This window comes from Gobius niger, assembly GCF_951799975.1.
Source record: "Gobius niger genome assembly, chromosome: 1".
Classification (NCBI taxonomy): Eukaryota; Metazoa; Chordata; class Actinopteri; order Gobiiformes; family Gobiidae; genus Gobius; species Gobius niger.
The window spans coordinates 14,653,105-14,674,001 of NC_136852.1; the positions used below are offsets into that span (position 1 = coordinate 14,653,105).

The 20,897-nt window shown below is 40.4% G+C and overlaps 2 protein-coding genes across 3 annotated transcripts; both read right to left on the bottom strand.

The window, feature by feature from the left end:
- Nucleotides 1-606: 606 nt before the first annotated feature.
- On the bottom strand, nt 607-8,230 carry gosr1 (golgi SNAP receptor complex member 1). 2 transcript variants are annotated; one of them, XM_079575891.1, is made up of 9 exons: nt 8,151-8,230; nt 7,621-7,732; nt 6,376-6,463; nt 6,193-6,300; nt 5,982-6,073; nt 5,417-5,491; nt 2,229-2,258; nt 1,653-1,735; nt 607-1,082 (listed from the first exon to the last, which is right to left on the bottom strand). In XM_079575891.1, the coding sequence occupies exons 1-9, from the start codon at nt 8,182-8,184 to the stop codon at nt 958-960; spliced, it is 747 nt and encodes a 248-aa protein (XP_079432017.1). In that variant the 5' UTR covers nt 8,185-8,230; the 3' UTR covers nt 607-957. The 2 variants fall into 2 exon arrangements, with proteins under 2 accessions (XP_079432017.1, XP_079432018.1); XM_079575892.1 differs by lacking the exon at nt 2,229-2,258.
- A 633-nt stretch (nt 8,231-8,863) lies between these two features.
- cpda (carboxypeptidase D, a) lies at nt 8,864-20,665 on the bottom strand. Its single transcript, XM_079551365.1, has 21 exons — nt 19,866-20,665; nt 19,278-19,519; nt 16,672-16,814; nt 16,414-16,583; nt 15,799-16,202; nt 15,520-15,711; nt 14,511-14,678; nt 14,324-14,433; nt 14,085-14,187; nt 13,199-13,341; nt 12,945-13,114; nt 12,459-12,761; nt 12,188-12,383; nt 11,984-12,119; nt 11,769-11,915; nt 11,583-11,681; nt 11,454-11,518; nt 11,244-11,375; nt 10,958-11,143; nt 9,918-10,020; nt 8,864-9,776 (listed from the first exon to the last, which is right to left on the bottom strand). Exons 1-21 carry the CDS (start codon nt 20,504-20,506, stop codon nt 9,550-9,552), a joined length of 4,080 nt encoding a protein of 1,359 aa, XP_079407491.1. The 5' UTR covers nt 20,507-20,665; the 3' UTR covers nt 8,864-9,549.
- Nucleotides 20,666-20,897: the final 232 nt, after the last annotated feature.

The following is a 20,897-nucleotide window of genomic DNA, read 5'->3' on the forward strand; positions in this document are numbered from 1 at the left end:
CATGGAGCTGCTCCCACATGAACAAAGCTCAGAGCTGTTCCTTTGGCAGTGAATTTAAATGATATGAGGCTCTTTCAGACTGTCAATAGAAGTTTGGATGATTTTAGTCTCCCCTTTTCATTTTTATTTAGTCTTATTTTAGTCGTCATAGTTTTAGTCTCATGAAAAATGAGACCAAAACTCATAAAAAATGTTTAATTTAGTTTTAGTCGTCAAAAATATCACTTTGACTAAAATTAAGACAAAATATTTTAGACGACGAAATGAACACTGGTGGGGATGATCAGAGAAATCATATATACAGTACGTATATATATATATATATATATATATATATACACACAGTATGTACATTTTGCAGATGGACTCCCCTCAACTTGTAATTTCTACTACTGCAGGATATTGCACTTGGAAAGTTTTGTCAAAATTAAATCTGTGGCCTTCTGGTGTAAGGCATAATAAATAGGCTAGGGGTGAAATGAAGTATGTCAAAGTCTATGATTTTGTGGACTAACTGCTGCGTTTCAACACCACTATGAATGCATGTTTGTCAAGATACCATTAAGAGACAAAACAAGGTCAAAACATGAATGGTTTCATACTGTATTTTGAAAAATAAACAGCATAGTAATAGTGTCACACACTGATATGAATAATTTATTATTTCACATTTTACATAGCGCTATGAACAATGCATCCCCATTATCTGAATTAAAAATCCTTACATCCAAAACCTCCTCTTCACAGTCTCACAAGCTTGTTAAAACCTAGTCCTGGGGGAAAGTTTTGGTCTCGATTCTCATGTTGGCTGAACTACCAACTCCTTCACAAATCTCTGACGCTGATCCTGGCCAAAGTGTTCGTGGGTTAGGAGGCTCCAGGATTCTTCAAGAACTATTAAAGTCTCAATTATGGTACACAGTAAAACAGTCTCAAAGGCTCCCTCTGACGTGGGCTTCAGTGTAAAGCGTAGAGCAGCAGGATGATGGTGCAGACGCCGATGACAGAGCCCAAGATGAGAGAGTCCCGTCTCTTGCGCAGGTTGACTCGCTGGATGAGGTTGTTGATGGTCGGGAAACGGTCTGAGATTAGACGGTTAAGGACAACTAGAGGTAAAGGAGTAAAATATTAGGTACAACGCTCAAGCAGTCATTTCTCTTGGATTTTATTGACCCAACATGTAACCTAATCAATTTGGCCATCAGGGAGAGGACTGCGAAGTTGTGTGCTCAAATTTCTCGTCCAGACTTTCGCTTACCCGCTGGAAGTCTTGGTCTTTGTGTTCAGTCGTGCACGTGTTGCTGTATCAAAGGCCAGGAGCATTGTCTGAGGCCCCTTTGGACAACGCCCCCTCCTTTTGAATTAAACCCGTCCTTATTGCATTAAAACAGTCTGTGATGTCCAGTTTGTACAAATCATCCTATAATTTAGCGGCTAAACTTCGTGGGGGTGATTGGGCAATCCCCCTTACCCCACCCCCTTTACCCTAAAAGAGGCTAAATGGAAATAAAGTCGTGAACAAATCATGACTAAAAGTTAACTTTGCCACACTTAAGACTCAAGATGTGTTTTTGGCTGTGTTTGCAAAAATCTGTAGTATGTTAATGATTTTAGTCATGCTCAGCACAAAGACATACGGTGATGAAGGATACTGGCCAAAGTGTTGACCTTGCTCTGTATAGACTTCAGCACGCCTCTCTGGGATGTCATGTTCTCCTTGGTTGCCATGGCAATGCTGAAAGAAAAAAGTGACACAATAAACCACAAACTAAATCTGCCTTTATTTTTTAATAATCCAAGCAAAAGATAGTAAATAAAATAGTGCACAGTTGGGTCCATGTTTATACTCACTAACACTTTTACAGATTACACCAAATACACAGAAGTTACACCAATACTAATGTGTGAGTACATCCAAATCAATATTATGACAACACCGGTGTCAAAGTGAATATGGATGAGGTAATGGCAGCTCGTACGGGTGAGGGCTACTGAGGGGACAGTCCGCAGCCCTGGCCTGGAGCAGCGTGAGGCAGATCATGTTCTCCTCAGTCAGGAACAATCGCTTTGCTGAGTCCCGCACCCTCAGCGGAGTCCCCAGTTGACATGTGGACGGGCCAATATCCAAGTCATAATTCGGGGTCGTCCCAATGTCTAACTAAAGATCTGTTTTTAATCTATGTGCATTTAACAACTTGAAAACTGGGAAATGTGAGTGTGGACATTACCTTATTGTGTCATCGACCAGTCGTTCTGAACTATGGATGAGAACAAAATAAGAAAGCAAATTAGTTTTAAACACACAATACACGTTTTCACGTACAAAATCAAAAATGATTAAACTGCATGTCATTTAGGCCACGGAGCTGGTCTTCTTCATGTTACTCTTGTGGTCGAGTATTGACCAAATATCTCCCCAGAGAAAGGCCTATTTGAGGGCAGAACATTCATCTTCGTGTGCTTTGTGCTCTGCTAATGACTATAAACAGCCTTTTAGGTTTTGGTAAGTATTACTAATGAGGAAATTTAGAGTAAATGCAAGCCTAATGTAAGAAGTAAATAGTAAATGACCAAAATAAATTCCAGCGCTGCAACCCTCGACTGCACTACTACGAGTGAAAAGGAATGAATACAGTGCTGAAAGTGGATTGCAAATGGCTCCAACTTTGAAGCTGGCAGGCAAAAGTGGTAATTAAATGGACTTCTGGTTGCAAATGTGTTAAATTAAAAAAAATTAAAAAGGAGAGTGTTGTTGCAAAGAGCAAAGAACATCAAGCAGCAATGAAGAATTTCTGCTTCATTATGGCCTACAAAAAGAAAATGATAATATGGTATCATTATTTGTGAGATGCATGGCACTGAGTGGGTTTCTTCCGTCCGCTCTGATCAGTAATTCTTTGAACAATCATTAACTCATGCTCATTAGCTGCATTTTTCTGCCCACATCTTTAATTCTATTGTTCTATGTGAACATAAAAGGACATGCAGTACAACAGGCAGCAACCTCCCTCTTTTGGTTATGGTTGTCTCCACATTGTTTTACTGGATACTTTTGTACTTCGCTGTGTTTTTGTGGAGTTCTGTGGATTTTTTTTACTGCAAAGAGTCCATAATGGTCCTGAAGAAAGCAGCTTTTTAAAAGTTAATAGCTAGCTGATCAGCTAAACCCATTTGAGACCTACAAATTTCAGCCTCATTAAAATGCATACACTTTAATAAACTAAACCATTGTGTTTTGTAAAACCCCTCAGAGTTGTCACAGGAGGAATCTCTTGCGTTAGAATCAGTCATTTTCTTTGAGCGCTATATAAGTTGAGTCCAGTAACCATTTACCATTTACATGTAAAGTTCGTAGGGACCTAGAGTCAGAACGCCGCCATGATCACCATTTTCTTTATTTTTGTTGGGTATGGCCTAAAGCCTCATGCTCTCTCTGCTCTAATAGAAGCAAGCAGGGGTTCACAAAGGAACATTGGCACCATAGTGTTTTGAAGCAAAAACAAGCACTTTCTTCCAACTGTTCACTGATTGTGCTGGGTTTTTGGGAAACACACAGCTCCAGCCATATATTTTTTAAATAACAACTTTCATTACTTTGCCAAGGAAAATTGCCTTGGCACCGTTGGCATCCACCACAAACTGCAAAGCCAAGAGGAACAGTGGCCACAAATCAAAGCCTGGGGCTCATTCACAACCCACTACTGCAGTGAAATACTGATTAACTGTTATATCTTTGTACCGCAGTGTTCAATCATCCACATGCAGCCATCACCTCTGCAAGCGACAAGTCTAAATAGACTGCAAAACAAAGTAGATCACATCCACTTAATATTGTAAAGGAAAACAATATACATCTTCTTTTTGTTTTTTCTTCAATGATTAAACACGTCTTTACTATAGCGGCAGCTCTGAGTGCCCAGATCCAAGATTAAGCATATCAGACAAACTCCCAAGATGGAATCCAGCCAGGAAGGAAGAGGTAAAAGCACAATTGTCCATACTCAGCAGACGATACTTATGCGGATGAACTTGAAGGTTGCCTAGCTCTCTACTGAATATGTGTAAAATTAAGTTTAAATCTTCCCTGAGGTCCAAAGCCATCTTACATCACCAATGACCAGAGGCACAGAAGCGTTTGCAAAATGAACTTCAAATGGACTTTCACCTGCTAGTTTATTCATGAACATCAGCCATTACAGGAGATTACCTGCTGTGAGCAACCACTTCTGCCTTCACTGGTTATTCTGCACCACTAAAATCACAGCTCTTGTCGGACATTTTGTGGGGAAAAAGTCAAAGGGGTCGATTTGAACATGTACAGACTGTGTGTACATTTGAAGAGGAAGATTTGTGGATAAAGTAAACAAAGGCAGGTGTTAAAAATGGCATGGTATTGCATTCATTATTACAGAGAGTAAAGACTATTGATGACCTTGAACAAAGTGTGTGTTGGAGGATCACTGACAAGGTACAGTACAGTAACGTAGGGCAAGGGTTATACATAAATGAATGAACAATGTAGAGACACTACTTTTAACAAGAGGATAAACTCATGTGCTTCTAGTTTCTGGAAATACTAAGTCGCAGATGACGCAAAATGAGACTGGATCCCCGTGTATAATGCCAGAAGGTGTTCACGCCCTGCTGACAAACAATCTCACACTCATGAGGCTTCTCACACCTCACTTGCTGTATCATGATTGAATGTTGCAGTAAAAATGGTCTCCAACATGCTTTTACAAAGACACGATTTAAAAGCTTATTGGAATTGGTGATAATAATATGCCACAATAACAAAAGCAATCCTCAGAAGCACAGGAGATTTTAGCACCGACTAAATAGCTGTGCAGTACAATCAGAATGAGTTATCTCAGCCTTGACTTCTGGGAAGCTGTGGTCGTTACTTTGCCAGAACAAACTGTGAAACCCCAAAACTTGGCAGCTTCTGAACTGCTGAGATTGAAAATGGCTGCCAAAAAGTAGCTTCATAAAACTCTTTATCTGGAAGCTGGTACCTCTTGCTTCTTTATTTTCAAAGACTTGTCGAAGGGAACAAGGGAAGGGAAGGGAAGGGAATCTTATTAGTATAGCGCTTTTCACATGACACAAGTCACATCCAAAGCGCTTCACACATGAAAGGGAGGGGGGTTCTTTCGCTCCATGCTGATGGTGGTAAGCTACATTTGTAGCCACAGCTTTCCCTGGGGTAGACTGACAGAAGCGAGGCTGCTTACATCTGCGCCTACTGTCCCTCTGACCACCATCAACCACTCTCACATAGGCATTGGGTGAAGTGTCTTGCCCAAGGACACAACAACAATCTGCACCTGCAGGAGCCGGGATTCGAACCCCTGACCTTCCGATCATAAGACGACCCACTCTACCATCTGCGCCACTGTAACAATAATATACTTACTTTCTGAGGTGTTCGTGTTCTTTAAGAAACAACTCTGTTCGTCTGTTGTTGACACCTGACCCACTTTTATATGTCCTGAGAGAAGAAAACAGTAAATTATTCAGAGCAATGAGAGATGAGTGATAATCTGCTGAAATAATTAACAGTTTTAATACGTATACATTTTTAAATGTAATGTTAAATGTTAAATGGGTATTACGTTATTCTCTACATTGTAATTAATGCAGACAAAGAAGAATCTTAGTTTGAAGATCTCCGCTGCCCCCTAGTGGTATCATGGTTACTGCTACTGTTCTAATATACAGTGGTACTTCAATGGACTGGCCCAAATATAACAAAATAATTCTGAAATTCCATTTGGGTATCCAACTATCCAGACTGTCAACAATTACAGTATAAATATACACACATTTAATTTACTTTTCTCCCAAAGTCAAAAGACAAATAAAAAAACAAAGCAGTTGCTAAAATAGCAATATTGAAATCATAATTCCCACTGTAATTAATTAAGGAGCTCTGTAAAGAGCGGTGTGTGCTGCGTGATGCATGACCATAACCTACGTACTCGATATCTTTTCGTACAGATCCAAGCAGATCCTCCCTTTCCCTGATGGCCAGAAAGTTTCCTTTAGTTTTGTGAAACTCCTGTGTATAATCCTGAAAAAAGGAAAACACATGTATTAAAGAATGAGTAAAAAATATAATTAATGAGTTATCCATTTTGTTTTCTTTTCAGAAACAAAAAAAGAACTGCAGGGGAAGTCACGCGGACAAACCTGCAGGATGTCTCTGTGTCTCTGAAGAGTGTGCATTAAGGCAGCATTAAGAGACGCAGTACCAGGTGTGTTTGTGTACTCTGCCATTTTATCATTGACGGCAGTTAGCTGCAAAGTACACAAAATACATGTTTAAGTGAAATAGTTTAAAGGGCTGCTTATGTGTTTGAGTGGAAGACTTACTTTTGCCAGCAGCTGTTCAAGCTCCACTGACATGGTGTCAAACATCCTGTCCTGGGTGGAGTTGTTGAGGAGAGGGGTCGTGTCAGACCTGTTAAAAGAGAAGCGGTCAATAAAGTGCTGGGTTGTTTTTAGAGGCAGGGTAGTGGTCAGTTACATTGCTCAATGAACTTTTTGAGGTAACTGAACTATCATACAGCACTATTTACTTTTACTTGTCATGAAATATCTTTGTTGTTACCATTCCCACAGTGAGTAAATATTTGAAGTGACAATGGGCGAGGAAAGCTCTTCTATTTGGTCCTCTTGGCAGAGAGCTGACATTGCTGTATTATCACCCCCGGTGGCCAGGGGCGACTCAAAAAGACACTTGGTAAACAGGATTCTACTATAGCTTTAGGCCTCGTTTGCACTGCTTAAAAGCCTAAAAATGACTATGACCCATGTGACAACAGTGGGGTAGGGAACATATTTTAAACCACACTGGTTTTTGTATATTAAAAATAAGCAGTGGAAGCCTAAATTGATGATTGACACTCTCTGGAGGAGCACTGTGGACCTTTTACGGAGCAGGCTTCTTGAGTTAATTTCACAGACCACTCGGATCATTACTATGAATGGGCCCCGCCGATCTCTGTTATTTAGATCTATGGACAAAAGCCTCATGTTCAGGCTTATCAGAATTAAGTCTTTTTATGCAATTTTATTTGGCATTTTCACATTATTTTATGTTTTGTGTCTCATAAATATGTCACTACTAAAATGCAAACCTTAAAGGTGCCGCCTTAACACTGTGCCTCTAATTATAATATAGACTTTGAACAATTTGATGAATTTGTAGGCTAGTTTTGTAGCATTTCTGTCAAAGAGACCCTAAAAAGTGCAAGTTAACAAATGTGCTGATGAATTTGTCCCTGTGAAGAATCAGTATGAGTTTGAACCAAAGCTAACATTTACATTTTGTGGCTTCCTCTTTCACTATTTGTTATTCAAAGCTCAGGTATAACGCCATTAACCAAACATGCTTTTTCTCCAAGTACTCTTTTACTCTTACAAAAAAGTAATTATTTGGCTATTTACTTCAACTGGAATAAAATTATTTCAGAGTAATGTCACTCCTCTGATAGTTTTTAAGAACAAAAAAAAGGAAACTAGGCTTTAATGTTGACTCATACTGAAGCACAAAGGGTCACCTATATCTTAATCCTAATCATACATGTTTAATGTGCTGTACAGAGGAAATCTTACGTTTCTCCTCGACGTCCATCTCTGGAGCTGCTGTAGCTCGTGCACAGTTTACTGAAGGAGACCAACTTCAGGTCGAGTTCATTTTCCAGTTGTCTGGCCTGTTTTCGGAGATCTGTATGGGACGTAAAATGTGTCATATTTAGGCAAGAACAAGCCAACATGTGTTAAGTAAGTATCGAAACAGATGTGTTAAGTTCATCGTGTAACTTGGTAAGGCTGACACCACCAACAGAAACACCAAGCGAGTATTTAACTTCAATATATCTTACCGTGACACATGTGAAATGTTAAGTAGCCTCAATACAGCTACGGATTTTCACAGCTTAACATGAACTTCAGCACGGTGTGTGTCGTGCAGTATGTTGATAGCCTGATTTGTGCTTTACCCTGACTTGCCATGGTCAGCTGCACGCACAGGCTGTACAAAACAACACTGACACTGTCGGTATGTCACTGACAAGATTGCACAGCATGCACCCAAAAGGTGTCGAGGCCGAAAAGAATAACGTGAACATTTAATACTGGTTTACCTTCCCAGTAGCCGCTGCTCCCAATCCCTGCCATCTTTGTTTTTCTGAGACGTCACCAACTTCCGGGGTGCGGATATATCACGTGACAGGCGTTTTTTTTTTAAACATCTTTAATTTCTGAGCAGCGACATCTAGAGGACGTCTATAACACCTGTTATAATGTCCCACTTCTTTCAATATGGAATTGTTTATAACAGATTTTCATAGAGAATACCGTAAAAGCCTTACTCCTCGCATAAAATGTGCAATACTGAGTTTTTGAGACCTATTAACACTTGTTAGTTCTTTCTATCTCGTTCTATCTTTGTTCATTAGGGGTTAAAAAAGCAAAAGAAAAGGCTCAATGGTGGCTTTCATCCTACAACTAGTCCCACTGTTGTTGTTTGAGGTGGGTACTGCACGTCTGACTGCTGAACTAGATTTCCTCAAACAGACTTGGGGGGGAAAAATGTCAACAACAAAAATGGCACTCAATAGGAGATTAAGACATCACTGAACCAAAGTGTATTTATTGCATTTCTGAATGATAGCATATCAAGATCACAAAAAATTTACAAAAATGTGTAAAGTCTTCAACATGGTTAAATGCAACACAAATTATGCACATCAGCTTCCAGTTCATAAAAAATATTCACAACTATATCATTGTGATTCATACTCACAAGATCTTTCACATCTGACACATAAAGTTTTTTTTTTTCATACCTTTGAATCAAGGCAAATTGCTAATTCAATCTTCACACAGTTACAAGTATTCACACACCACCAGCATTGCACTCAACTTAGTTTTGAAAATCAGGGCAGATGCTAAAGAAGATGCAATACCTCAGTCACACACAAAAATACATTCACATTTGCCTTGTCGAATGACACAGGGAAAGTGATGACCTCCAAGAACAGCCAGCATAAAATCTACACCGAAACAGTGCAAAAAAAAAAAAAAGTCTTTAAAATAATTTTCAGTCCTTCTACCACCTGAGAAGATTCAACCAGAGTGAAACAAACGCCAAGGCACATTAATGGATACAGAAAAAAAAAAAACATTGAAGATTTTGTGGCGTATGGCTGCTTCTGGGATAATTGTTCTCAAGCTGAAATTAATAAAAATGTTGAGTTTAGGGCTTAATCCAGTTTTATTCCGTCCAGAGTCTTGGTGAATGATGTGAAAACAAGCAGCAATTCTTCAACTTCAACATTGAAATCTCTGACAGGTTAATTCAGGCAGCAAACCAGTAGAAGGAGATTCTCCAGTGGAAAAGTGAGCAGTCGTTTCACAGTGATGCAGAGGCTGCATCTTTCATCATCATATTTGCCATTTATCAGTTCCTTGTTACAAGGGCTTCAATTTAAAAGGACATTAAAAATGAGCAAACAGTCATGCTGCGATTCCAACACGCTGTCAGATTTTGTTGGCATATAATGTTTCTTCATCACTTTCACTCTCATCTTGAAACTCATGAGAAAGCAGCGATTTCTTGGAGCCCATTGATGTGAGCCTAATTTCATCTTCATAATCGTCTCGATGTTGCCGTAAACGGTGAAACCCATCCTTTTGGTGGTTCGACTTGGCAGCGCATACACACCAGATGATGCATGCGGTTACCACTAACGCAGTCATGGACGCAGCTGCAGAAGGCCAGAGGATGGACAAATGATCAATTACAAAATGATGACAGAATTTTACATGCATATAACAGTACAATAAAAATACATTACTTTTGACAATTATTTTATGGAACATGCAAGATCATCAAGTCAAAAGCTTACCTGCACTGGCTACAACAAACTCTCTTGGCAGCCCAAATATACTATTATCCATGTCAAACTCAATAACTATGAAGCAAGCCGTTTCATATGAAGATACAACAACCTAAAAGAAAGAAAGACAGAAATGAAACTTTAAGGTTGCAACGACTAAATACAGACTCGCGTACAGCCTTCATCATTTGTCACGGGTAAAGGTAAGACAACAAGCCATTGAAGGCAATTAGTTGCAGGTGTGTCTGTTTAACGCGTTTCTGAAAAGCAAGAGAAAATGTCCCGCCACATACAGAGGGTAAGTGTCTTCACTGCTTATCTATTAATTTGTATTAAATGAAGGTATTTATTGCGCTTTAAATTTCAGGAATATGACATGAGTCCCTATGGTCTGAGGCACACAATCAGGTGTCCAAAAAAGTATGGAGAAACTACGAAGAACAGAAATTATATAGTGAACCAAAAATACACAGCAGATGTTGAAAGTGTATCGGAAAGACCCTTGGAGGACAAGTTTTTAAAGAATGCTGCAATTCTTCCAGACCTCTGTTTGCTCAGCAGTGACAAGGACAAGGAGCAGAGCAGCCCCAATAGCACAATGACACAGCCACTTTTAATCCATGGTTTCACTATATCGGAGTACCAAGCCACTTATCATTCTGTGGTCGACCCTCTTCTTCTTCAGTCTTGTGGAAATATCAAACCTTACTGCCTCAAACTGGGCCGTACAATTAAGGAGCATCTTTTTGAAGAACTAGCCTATCCCACATTTCATATTTCAGAGCAGCCAAATGGAAAGCTGGACATTTCTGAAAGATTCTGTATACTTCGTCCTACTCCCTTTTTAGACATAGACGATATAGAAGAAACCGCACTTGCTTAGAAATACTAGGTATTGACTTTTGATGGCTTATGAGTTAAAAAACAATCACATGTTTTGTTTTTACAACTTTTGATTTTGTTGTACTAATGTGCCTGTCAATAACAGGCAGTATAATAGAGAAAGAAACAGGACCTTAAAGAAAGATTAATATTTTTGCACTGTTTACCTCCTGGCGTTGTTGCTGGTAGCCTTCTGCAACAGCTTCAATGCTGTGGCTGCCTGGTTCCAGAAGAGCCTGGAAGTAGCCACCTTCTCCTGTCAGAACTCTTACCCCACTATTTAACACTACAATAGCACCAGCTATAGGCTTTCCGCTCTTGTCTCGCACAACACCACGTACCCCTTTGTGGACCTGGATGAAATAAAGACTTTTTATGATTTTCTGTCTTGTATTTTGTCGTGTATTCTGTAAGTTTTGAAAAGGGGAAAAAAAAGAAAAAAAATCAGCATACCTCCACTAGCATGCTAAGAAGAGATTTTTTGTTCTCTTCCCACAGAGTGGCCAGCTGCTTAGCTGGGGGGAACAGGCAACAGCCAGTGTACACTGTGATTTCAGGACAGTGGCCAAAGTCCATACTGAAGTCCTTTGGGGGAATCACAAAATGTAATATATTGATGAAAAAGCTCAAACTATAAATGGATTTCAATCAGCGAGCATTTACCTTCATACTGCCCATGTGACTCTGTCTCTCCGCTGCCCTCATGACCCCATCAGGAATGTCATTTGCTGCAAAAAAATATATAATTATATATACAACCATAAAGTTGTGGAAAGTGCACAAGTTGCATACTTTGCCCATTATTAGAACATCCAGTGTTGCCAAGGTGCATCTTGGGATGATTGCGGGCATAAACATTCGCTAGATACTTAAGCGTGCCTTCATTTTCAACTGAAAAATGTATAATAAAATTCCCAATAAATAATTTTCCCATTCACTTTGTGTTTCCTATCCAATCTAGTAATGATCAATAATCACCAGTCTGGACAGGCTTATCATAAGGATAAGTAGCAACCAGGGAGCCTCCATCCAGGGCCACAGACAATGTGTAGCCTTTTTCTTGAATAAGATCCATGATAGCTCTCGTCTCAGGCTGAGCTTCTACAACACGCTGTGAGGCATTTCCTGATGGAGAATGGACAATCGAAATTAAAATTTGGATACGCTTATTCAGACATGTCGCTACAGCTTACCAAAAAAGTCTGTGTCCAGGTCTTTGCCATGAACGTTTGTCAGACCCTGCGTTGAAGTACATTGTTTTTCAACAGCTTGTTCCCGTCCATCGGGATTAATTGAAGGCACAATCACAATCCGAGTTTCATTGATGAGCTAAAGAAGAAGAACATTTTATAATCTGGCATTTGTAAACTGAATTCTGTCAAACGGCTGAAACATACTTTAGTAATGGCTGGATTATTGCCGTAGTTGATACAAAGGAGGGCTGCAAATTCCAGCAGAAGCTCTGTGCCGACGGGCGCGTTGCCATGGATTCCTGCTGCAAAGCGAATTTTGGGTTCAGATGGTTCTGCCTCACCTGGTTGGTTAGAAATTTCAAGAGCCCAAATGGTCCGAATCTCCACACTTTGGCCAAGTCTAGACGGAACAAATGGGGACAGTTTTACATGGGCTCAAAGCAATGGAGTTAATCACAGAAGGCTCCCCACGTACCTTCGCAACGATGTAATTTTAGGAAAGTTTCGGTTAAGGCCCCTCATAAACTCAGACATCTCTTTGTAACGACGGTATCGGAAGCTGTTTTCTGTCGCCGTGTTTTTCACCAGCTGGTCCAAGCCCTGGCCTAGAGACAGCTCCTTGATTAAGCTCTGAAATTCCTTCTCTGATGGGTTTTGAGTGGGCTGGGGGCCGCTGTGAGCCGGTCCTTTAGCGTCAGAGTGGAGGCGTGTCAGTTTGAAATCCACCACCTCCACTCTATCCTTTGAAACCGTTGCATAGGTGTTTTCCTGTTTATACCTGAAATAAAAATCCTGTTAAATTGAGACCTTTCCAGTTCTTTTGTTATTATTAGGGCTGTACAATATATTGCCTAATTGTTATTTGCCATATTCAAGATGACAGAATGTTGCAATTTGATCTACTGTAACACCATGCCGCCCTAATTATATTTATTGGTATTTTCAGGTCAAATTAACTTACCCATGGGCAGACACTGTGATGGAGTAAGTGCCAGGGGTCAGGAGTCTCCAGTAGTCACCAGTAAGGGCAGTAGTGACAGTGTGGTCTATGCCCTGCACACTTATAGTGGCATTAGAAATCCCTGTACCATCAAGTATGTCAGACACATTGCCTTTTACACCAGTGTGCACCTGGAAACATATCACATGTTAATAAAATTGCATCATGAGGCCACAGAAAGTCAACAAAACAGTGGTAAGGGCTGAAGTTGTTACTTGATGTATGAATTGAAGCAAGGCGCGTCTGTTCTGCTCCCAATACCCAGGCAAATCCTTAGCCCAGGGGTACTTCACACAGCCCTGCTCGATGGTCACCTCAAAACAATTGGTGTTCAGGTAGTTCCAGTCTTGCATTCCACCTGAAACATAGTTGTTCCTTGTCACATATGCTAAATTCCTACGCTATTGTGTTGAAGTCTATGCTCACACAGAGACAGTACTTTTTTTTTTTTAAATCTTGCACAAACGTTCAAAGACAGCACAACTATACCGACAATTGGTTTGCAGTTGTTGTACAGGATCTGAATTTATCATTTATGTACGAAAATACTTGCCAGATCTCGACAGCTAAGTAGGGCTGTCACGATAATTACTATAATCGACTTATCATCCTATAAATTACAGATAAACTATACATTTGTACATTTATGAGCATCCCCCCTATTGTTCTTCATTCACTTTTAGAACAAAGGTTTACTGTCACTTTTATGCCTGAGAGTTGACAGTATCTAGTGTTGTTAGAGTCAATATCATTTATCGCGCTACTTTCCTGCCTAAATATATCGAACTTCAAATTTATTATCGTGACAGGCCTACAGCTAAGCAAATTTTATAGAGAACCTGCGCTACATGATAAACTACTTTACACTTTAAAATATCAGTGAATAAAATGATAATTCAAAATCAATAATGAGCCCTGTTTGAACGTGGTTATGAGAGAATAACGCATTTCTGCAGAAGTCAGTAAAAGGAGTGGTTACCTTTGGACCGAGATAAACAACGTGTTCTTGTATTTCACAAGAACACAGTGTGCCACGTGCATTTAACAGGCACGGCAGAAGCTAAAAGACGATCAGGAGCGATACGGGGGAAAAGTGCCTACCAGGGACATTGTACCAGTTGGCGCCGTTGGTGATGCCATCTGTAAAATATTCATCTCTGTACAGTTTTTCACAAGGGTGGCCATTGTGCATCATGGGGTTTTCCTGCACAAAACAATGACAACCACTGTAGTCCTGTATTAAAAACACCCCCCTGATCTGTCTGCACCTGTTATTTTTCATTGTAACATGAATCCACATGCAGACAGTATCAGATCAAAAATCCACGGCTTCAGATTACCTGTGAATAGGCTCGGGACAACTGCTGAAAGACCTCATCATCTGGCGACTGACTGTACTGAGTAACCATGTCTTTGTCATCATCATAGGGATAATTTACCACCAAGGAACCTAAGTTTTAGAGTAGAAAAAGTAAAGTTAAACTATGTAAGAGGCGGCGAACACGACGGAGGATGAATAAGTGTTACCTCCGTGAAGGTTTGCTGACAGAACAAAGGGGATGCTCCTCAGCCAATTCATCACAGCAATTGTTTCTGGCTGTCTGGGCTCTGTGATGCTGACAAACTGGTCTGGAAAGTTGCGGTTCAAGTCAAAGTTGTTGCTGTTGTTGCGACCTTTATAACCTTGGACATCGCCTGGAATACAGTAATGCAGTAATGCAATATAGATGAATACCACATCATATTGTACAAGCTTTCTCATAACTTTATTTCTCTATTTATTCTGTTTTTGTCATTGAAGAACATCAACAGACCATTCTCAAGGCAAGTTTGCTCACGGCCAATTTTTGTCTTTGTAAAAAGGCGGGGGGTCGAAACTCACTTGGTGGCTCAAACCCAAGCTTTGCTAAGTACAAATGTTGTTTCCCAGGAAAAGTTTTCCATTTGCCAGTATTTTTCATCAAATTTGGGACCGGTTCATAAATTATCTTGCCGTAAAAAGTGTTGCAAATGCGGTGGAAGGAACATGAAGTGCTCCTCAGCAGTGTTGAGGGTGAAATCTTGTATGTTTGTATTATTACGTGTACTGTATCTCGTAGGTCGCAATTCTGTTTCTCTTTTTGTTTTGTCATATATTGTTTTGTTACATGTTAAAGCAGAACTAAGTAACTCATGCCCCTAGAGGCCATAAGCGCCAATGCAGGTGTCGAAGCATGTTGCGTTTTTTGCTGCTTTCGCTTTCACTCAACTTTGCTGTAAATACTGCTAAAGTGGTGCTAGCCCACAGTTAGCTTTGCCCGTTAGCCTGTTAGCTTCTTCTTCATGGTTCCATTAGTGTGTGTTGGGTCTCCGGGTCAGAGCAGGGAAAGTTGCAAGGGTGGTTTTCTGGCCAGAGACACCAGGGGCAGATGAAAGACCCCAAATCATCCCATTAACACTTGTATTACCCCCAGAGGGACTACGAAAAGGATTCTTGGAAAAAAAAACTATAAAAATAATGTGGTATGGATATTCGTGTTGTGATGGCCTCTCTTACCTTCTACGGCGACCTCGTAGCCATCAGGATTCATCGAAGGCATGATGTGAATACGAGTGTTGTCAACCAAATGAGTGACTTCTGGGTCAGTGCCATAGTTTCGGCATAAGTATTCAATGAGGTTAAGCATTAACTCGCGGCCTACTACCTCATTGCCGTGCATGTTGGCCACATACTTAAACTCCGGCTCGCCTGAGAAGAGAAAAATGAATGAACGCAAGGTATAAAGTAGAGAAAGTGCAGGTGTAAATGTATGGATAACTTCCAAGTAAAACCTACCATGTTCATGTACTTTGGGATTATCGGAGATGACCATCACATACAGTGCTCTGTCTTCAACTGAATGCCCGACAGAGTACAAATGAGTGATCGAGGGGAAGTCGGTGCTGTACTTGCGTAAAAACAGTTCCATATCCGCAAAGTTGTGATGTCTGAATTCTTGCGGCTGAAGCGGCTGGTGCTGAGTTGGTAACACAGGAGTTGTGTTTTCCACAGAGGAATCTGCTTCATTAGCACTGGAGTTTGTGGAGCTCGAAGTAATGCTGGGAATGTGCGCATCACTAGTCATTGGTGGGGACGGCGTGGTCAAAGCTGCGGGTTCACTTACAGGCGCCAAGGTGAAATTAAGTTCTGTTGCCTTGCCCTCGGAGACCTGCACACTTTGGACTGTCATTGAAATATACCTGTGTTCAGGGGAAACATAACAAACGGTCAGTTTTAAGTTGTTTGTGTATGTGTAGTCTAACAGGTTCTAACCAGGAAATGCACTTTCATTGGGGGGGTTGTCTACAGCATCGCACAACAGTGGAGTCCCGTCATTAAAAAAAGTGATTTGTCATGCAATTTGATAATCTTCTAAGTCAAAACCATTATCCAAAGACAGACTGCGCTCACCCTGGCGCCACAGCTGTGATGTTATATGTTCCTGGGAGCAGCAAACGGTAATAGTCCCCAAACATTCCAGTTGTCAGATTATGGCGAATTCCTTCAACAACAATGCTTGCGTTAATAAGCGCCGCTCTTCCGACTGCTTCTTTTACATATCCACGGACGCCAATGTGAACCTGAGCATCAGAGGAAAAACAATTTAACCGCGCCGAATCTAAAACAAACTTTCTATTTCCTTTAAGCGTTTTGTTTTAAGCCCAGTACCTTCTCCATGTAGGCCAGCAGAGACTCCCTGTTCATTGACCATTCCTTGGGGAGACTATCAGCCGGTGGATGTTTGCAGCAACTTAATTCCACTGTGATTTCAAGGCAGTTTCCATAGAGGTAGTTGAAGTCTTGCATCCCTCCTGAATAAATGTAAAAAAGAAGAGAGAAGAAAATATATATATATATTTTTTTTACAATAATCCAAAGTAAAGCTCCAAAATATGAGGAAAACTTTAGATATCAAAATGTCAAAGACTTTAGGTCCAAAATGAGGCTCAAATTAAACTAAATTTGGAAAACCGTGATAAAATTGATCATCTGTGAGGCTAAATGCATATTGAGGGCCAATATTTTGATGTCAAAGTAACTTAAATAATTATAATTATATTTTTTATTATTTCAGCAACAGAGGGAGCTACATTTTTCTCAAACTTAAAGCCTTCTACTTAAACTATGTATTTTTGTTGTAGGCTGTGCTAATAAAATCTGAGAAAAATTGAATTCAAATAAAATGGAAGACCTCTTTGATACATTGCGACTCATTGCAAACATGGATATTGCATCACTCAGTGTTGCGATAATAATAATTTGCCAATAAATTGTGCAGCCAAATCCAAACAACCACTTCTGCATAACACTGTTTACCGGTAACATGTTTTGACTGAAAAATATTCTAGTTAAATACAAGGAAAGCTTTCTATTGCAAACGTGTGGTGTTTTATATGGCAATAAGCCCAAGGCGTTTGCTGTTTGCTCACCAAATTACACCAAATAGCACAAGAGACTTAGGAGAGCAGGCGGTATCCTGGGGACAGCAGCAGGAAAGCAGCCCCAGCCTGGCAGGGGTTGTCATGGCAGCCCCCTGTGGCCACATGCACCCAATGAGACGGCTACTGTTGCAAATATGCAGCCACAATGTAAAATGGATCAGAATGCAAACAACTACAAATAACGTTGCAGAAAGCAGTCAGTCAGCTACCAAACCAAAATTAAATCCCTTAATCCAAAGGACTGCATTTGTAACAAAAAAAAGAGGATTTGATTTGATGTTCACACAAGCAGACAACAGGTTATTGCATCTATGCTCTATGTTGCATTTGCACAATGGGGACCACACCTTCATGTACTCATTTTTTTAGGTAGTTTTTTAGAGGCTTTAACTGCGTGTGGTGCAATGTCAACTAATCAATCAAAGGGCACATAATTTAGTCAAAAAGGTGTACAGCTCAACTCTGTGATCTCCAATTAGTTAATCACACAGGCTTTAGCATCATTGACTCAGAATTCTGTCTACACCGGATCTGGTGACACACCCTAAGGAAACTACTGACTAAACAACCATTAAAGGAACCTTCTCAAACAATAGCTGCAGGAGCCTGATAATTTAAACAAACATATGACTTAATCCAATGTTTGAGGTTAATCAGCAAAAGAGGATGTATTTTAGTCACAACAAAAAGCCAGGTCCGGCCCATAAGTGCTCTGGGATGATACATTAATGGAGAGTTAATTTAGTCTCTTAACCCTCACCTGAGCCAAGCACATTTTATCCAGTTTGGCTTTACCCAAATCTATACAAGCTTTTGAAAAATAGCAACGAAAACAAGGATGAAAATACAACAAGAAAAGCAACTAAAGAACGACAAAAACATGACTAAAATGTGCCAGAAAAGCAGCAATAACACGACTGAAAAGTGACGAAAATGTGGTGGACACAATGCCAAAAAGTAAGGGAAAATGGAAAGAAGAAAGCAACAAAAAATGACAAAAACACAACAAAAATCCTTTAAAAATTTGGCAAAATCAGAGACAAAAAAGTTAAGATCAGTTTTGTCGGGCCTTAGCTTTCAAATGAGGCATCACCCTGTTGCTCTTCAGTCCAGATGCCTTTAGATTTGGGTAAAGCTGAACTGGAGACAATGCACTTGGTTAAAGCGGGGGATAAGGAGTGATTTGTAAAGTATATTGGCTCAGGGGGCAGCACGGTGGCGCATTGATTAGCCCTCATGCAAGGGGGTCCTTTCTGTGTGGGGTTTGCATGTTCTCCTCCGGGTACGATTCCCCAACCACTGGTGTGTGTGTTCATGTGTTCATTAATATGCACTGTACCGACCAAATAAACAAATAAAGTTAATTGTAATAATTTATATACAGCTTTTCCACCTCCAATGAGCACAAGATGTGTAATAATGTGTAATGACATTTTACCAGTCAGCCACAGAGGAGCAATGCTGGGTATTCCTTTTATATCCCAGCAGTAAGCATGCCAATGAAACTGGTGCCAAAATTCAATTCAAACATAAAGGACAAACTGGGAAACATTATGAAAGAGAATCTTGGAAAATAGTTGCAACAAAAGGCTACCTGGCTGCCGAACTTCAAGACAATGCAAAGCTTCTCATAATCTAGCCTAAGGGCTTTGTGTGTAATGAGCTACATCAGATCATATGGCCAGGGTAATGGTAAACATTTAAAGTCACAGAAAAGCAGCTGGTAGAGATTTTGTTAAAATTACTGCAAGGAAACACTACAAAATGACTTGCTATTATCTTCACAAGTATTTATGGCAGCACTGTGGACTGCACCTCAGAATTACATCTTACCAGGTACGTCATACCACTCAGCCCCATTGGTGATGCCATCCTTGAAGGTTTCATACTCAGGACAATTAGGAAGACCAGTTTTCATTACAGGGTGGTTTGAGGAATACACCAAGGCCAAATAACGAAACAGAGCATCATCCGCTGCTGGGCTGTAGTGTCCCGACGACTGGTGGGAGGCTGAGTCATCAAATGGGTAACTGGCAACTACGGTGCCACCATGAAGATTTGCTGACAGAACAAACCTGAAGAAAACCAGAGCACAGGTACAGAAGATTACAGAGAGCAATTCCCCTTACATGAAAGATAACTAAATTACTGCTGATCTGTTTATTTCAACACAAAACAGTGTGCAGAGCCTAAATTAAATAATGACATATCAGGTTTGATGGTACAGTATGCTGTTTAGCCACTTAGAATCACACTTATAACATATGTTGATATAGGCTATTTGCTTAAGCCACTGTTTAAGAACACTACAAAAAAAATAATTTGCTTGTGATGTAATGAATGGTGCAATAGACTATACTAGCACGTGAAAGATGGTAAAATTATGTTTTCGTATGATCCACTATAGGGTTCATCACTCACTTTTTCTCCTGGATCCATCTAATCATGGCCACCACTTCAGGGGTGTCAGCCTGGCTCACTTCTGTCTTGGCATACTGATCAGGAAAGCTCCTGTTCAGATCAAAATCTCTGGCATTATTTCGCCCCCCGTTGCTTCCCCGGCAGTCTCCTTCTTTAGACTTCTCAAAACCATCTGGGTTCATACTGGGCATAATGTAAATATCTGTTGTATTGATCAGCTCCGTTACACGCTGCTCCTCGCCATATTTGTCCAAAAGGTACTCTATGAGATACACCAGCACCTGTCTGGAAACGGTCTCGTCCCCGTGCATGTTTCCTACGTATTTAAACTTGGGCTTCCCCGGTGTGTCCGTGTTGGGGTCCTTGGTTATGCGTATTACCCAGAGCTCTCTGCCCTGCACAGACTGGCCTATGCTGGACAAGTTGGTTATCAAGGGATATTTCTGGGCTAATGAGTGAAGGAGATCAGTTAGCACCGAATAATTATAATATTTGCCATAAGTTTCTGCAATTTCCGCCGTTGTACGACTTAATCTTCGTGTCCTTGCGTCAGCACAACAGGCAACAAGAAGAAAGAGCAGTGAGAAAAGAAGCAGTTTCGGCGCTGGTGAAAAGGTAAAAGAAGCGCGCGCCATGATCATTTCCCCCACTAGTCCTTTATCATCGGAGTTTGTGATCCAACGCCGGGCTCCAGAGTAAAAAAATAATCTCTCTTCGCTTTTCGGGGAACAGGTTATTTTTGCCGTGAGCGCAGGTCAGACAACAGCCAGCCAGGCCTGCTGTTTGCATCCACTTCCTTTTCCCCCCGAAGTGGGCGGGGATACGCATTGACGTCATATTAAAGGTAGTACGTACGTATACTACAAAAAAAAACAAAATGCAAATGGTGTCATACCAAATACGGGTAAATGATACAAATGCTAAGTATTTGCATCTACAATAGTACATGTTTTTGCTGTATTTTACAGAATAGTCTAGCTTTTAAATAGTGGCTTGTGGAAATATTGAAAATAAAGTCGTTAGTAACATTTG

Coding starts and splice junctions, on each gene's coding strand:
- gosr1 (XM_079575891.1), bottom strand. CDS start 8,184: ATGGCAGGGATTGGGAGCAGCGGCTACTGGGAAG. Junction 6,074..6,192: donor GACACAGAGACATCCTGCAG/GTTTGTCCGCGT, acceptor TCCTTTTTTCAG/GATTATACACAGGAGTTTCA. Junction 2,259..5,416: donor GAACACGAACACCTCAGAAA/GTAAGTATATTA, acceptor TCTCATCCATAG/TTCAGAACGACTGGTCGATG.
- cpda (XM_079551365.1), bottom strand. CDS start 20,506: ATGATCATGGCGCGCGCTTCTTTTACCTTTTCACCAGCGCCGAAACTG. Junction 13,115..13,198: donor TGCTTCAATTCATACATCAA/GTAACAACTTCA, acceptor ATATGTTTCCAG/GTGCACACTGGTGTAAAAGG. Junction 10,021..10,957: donor ACCAGCAACAACGCCAGGAG/GTAAACAGTGCA, acceptor TCTTTCTTTTAG/GTTGTTGTATCTTCATATGA.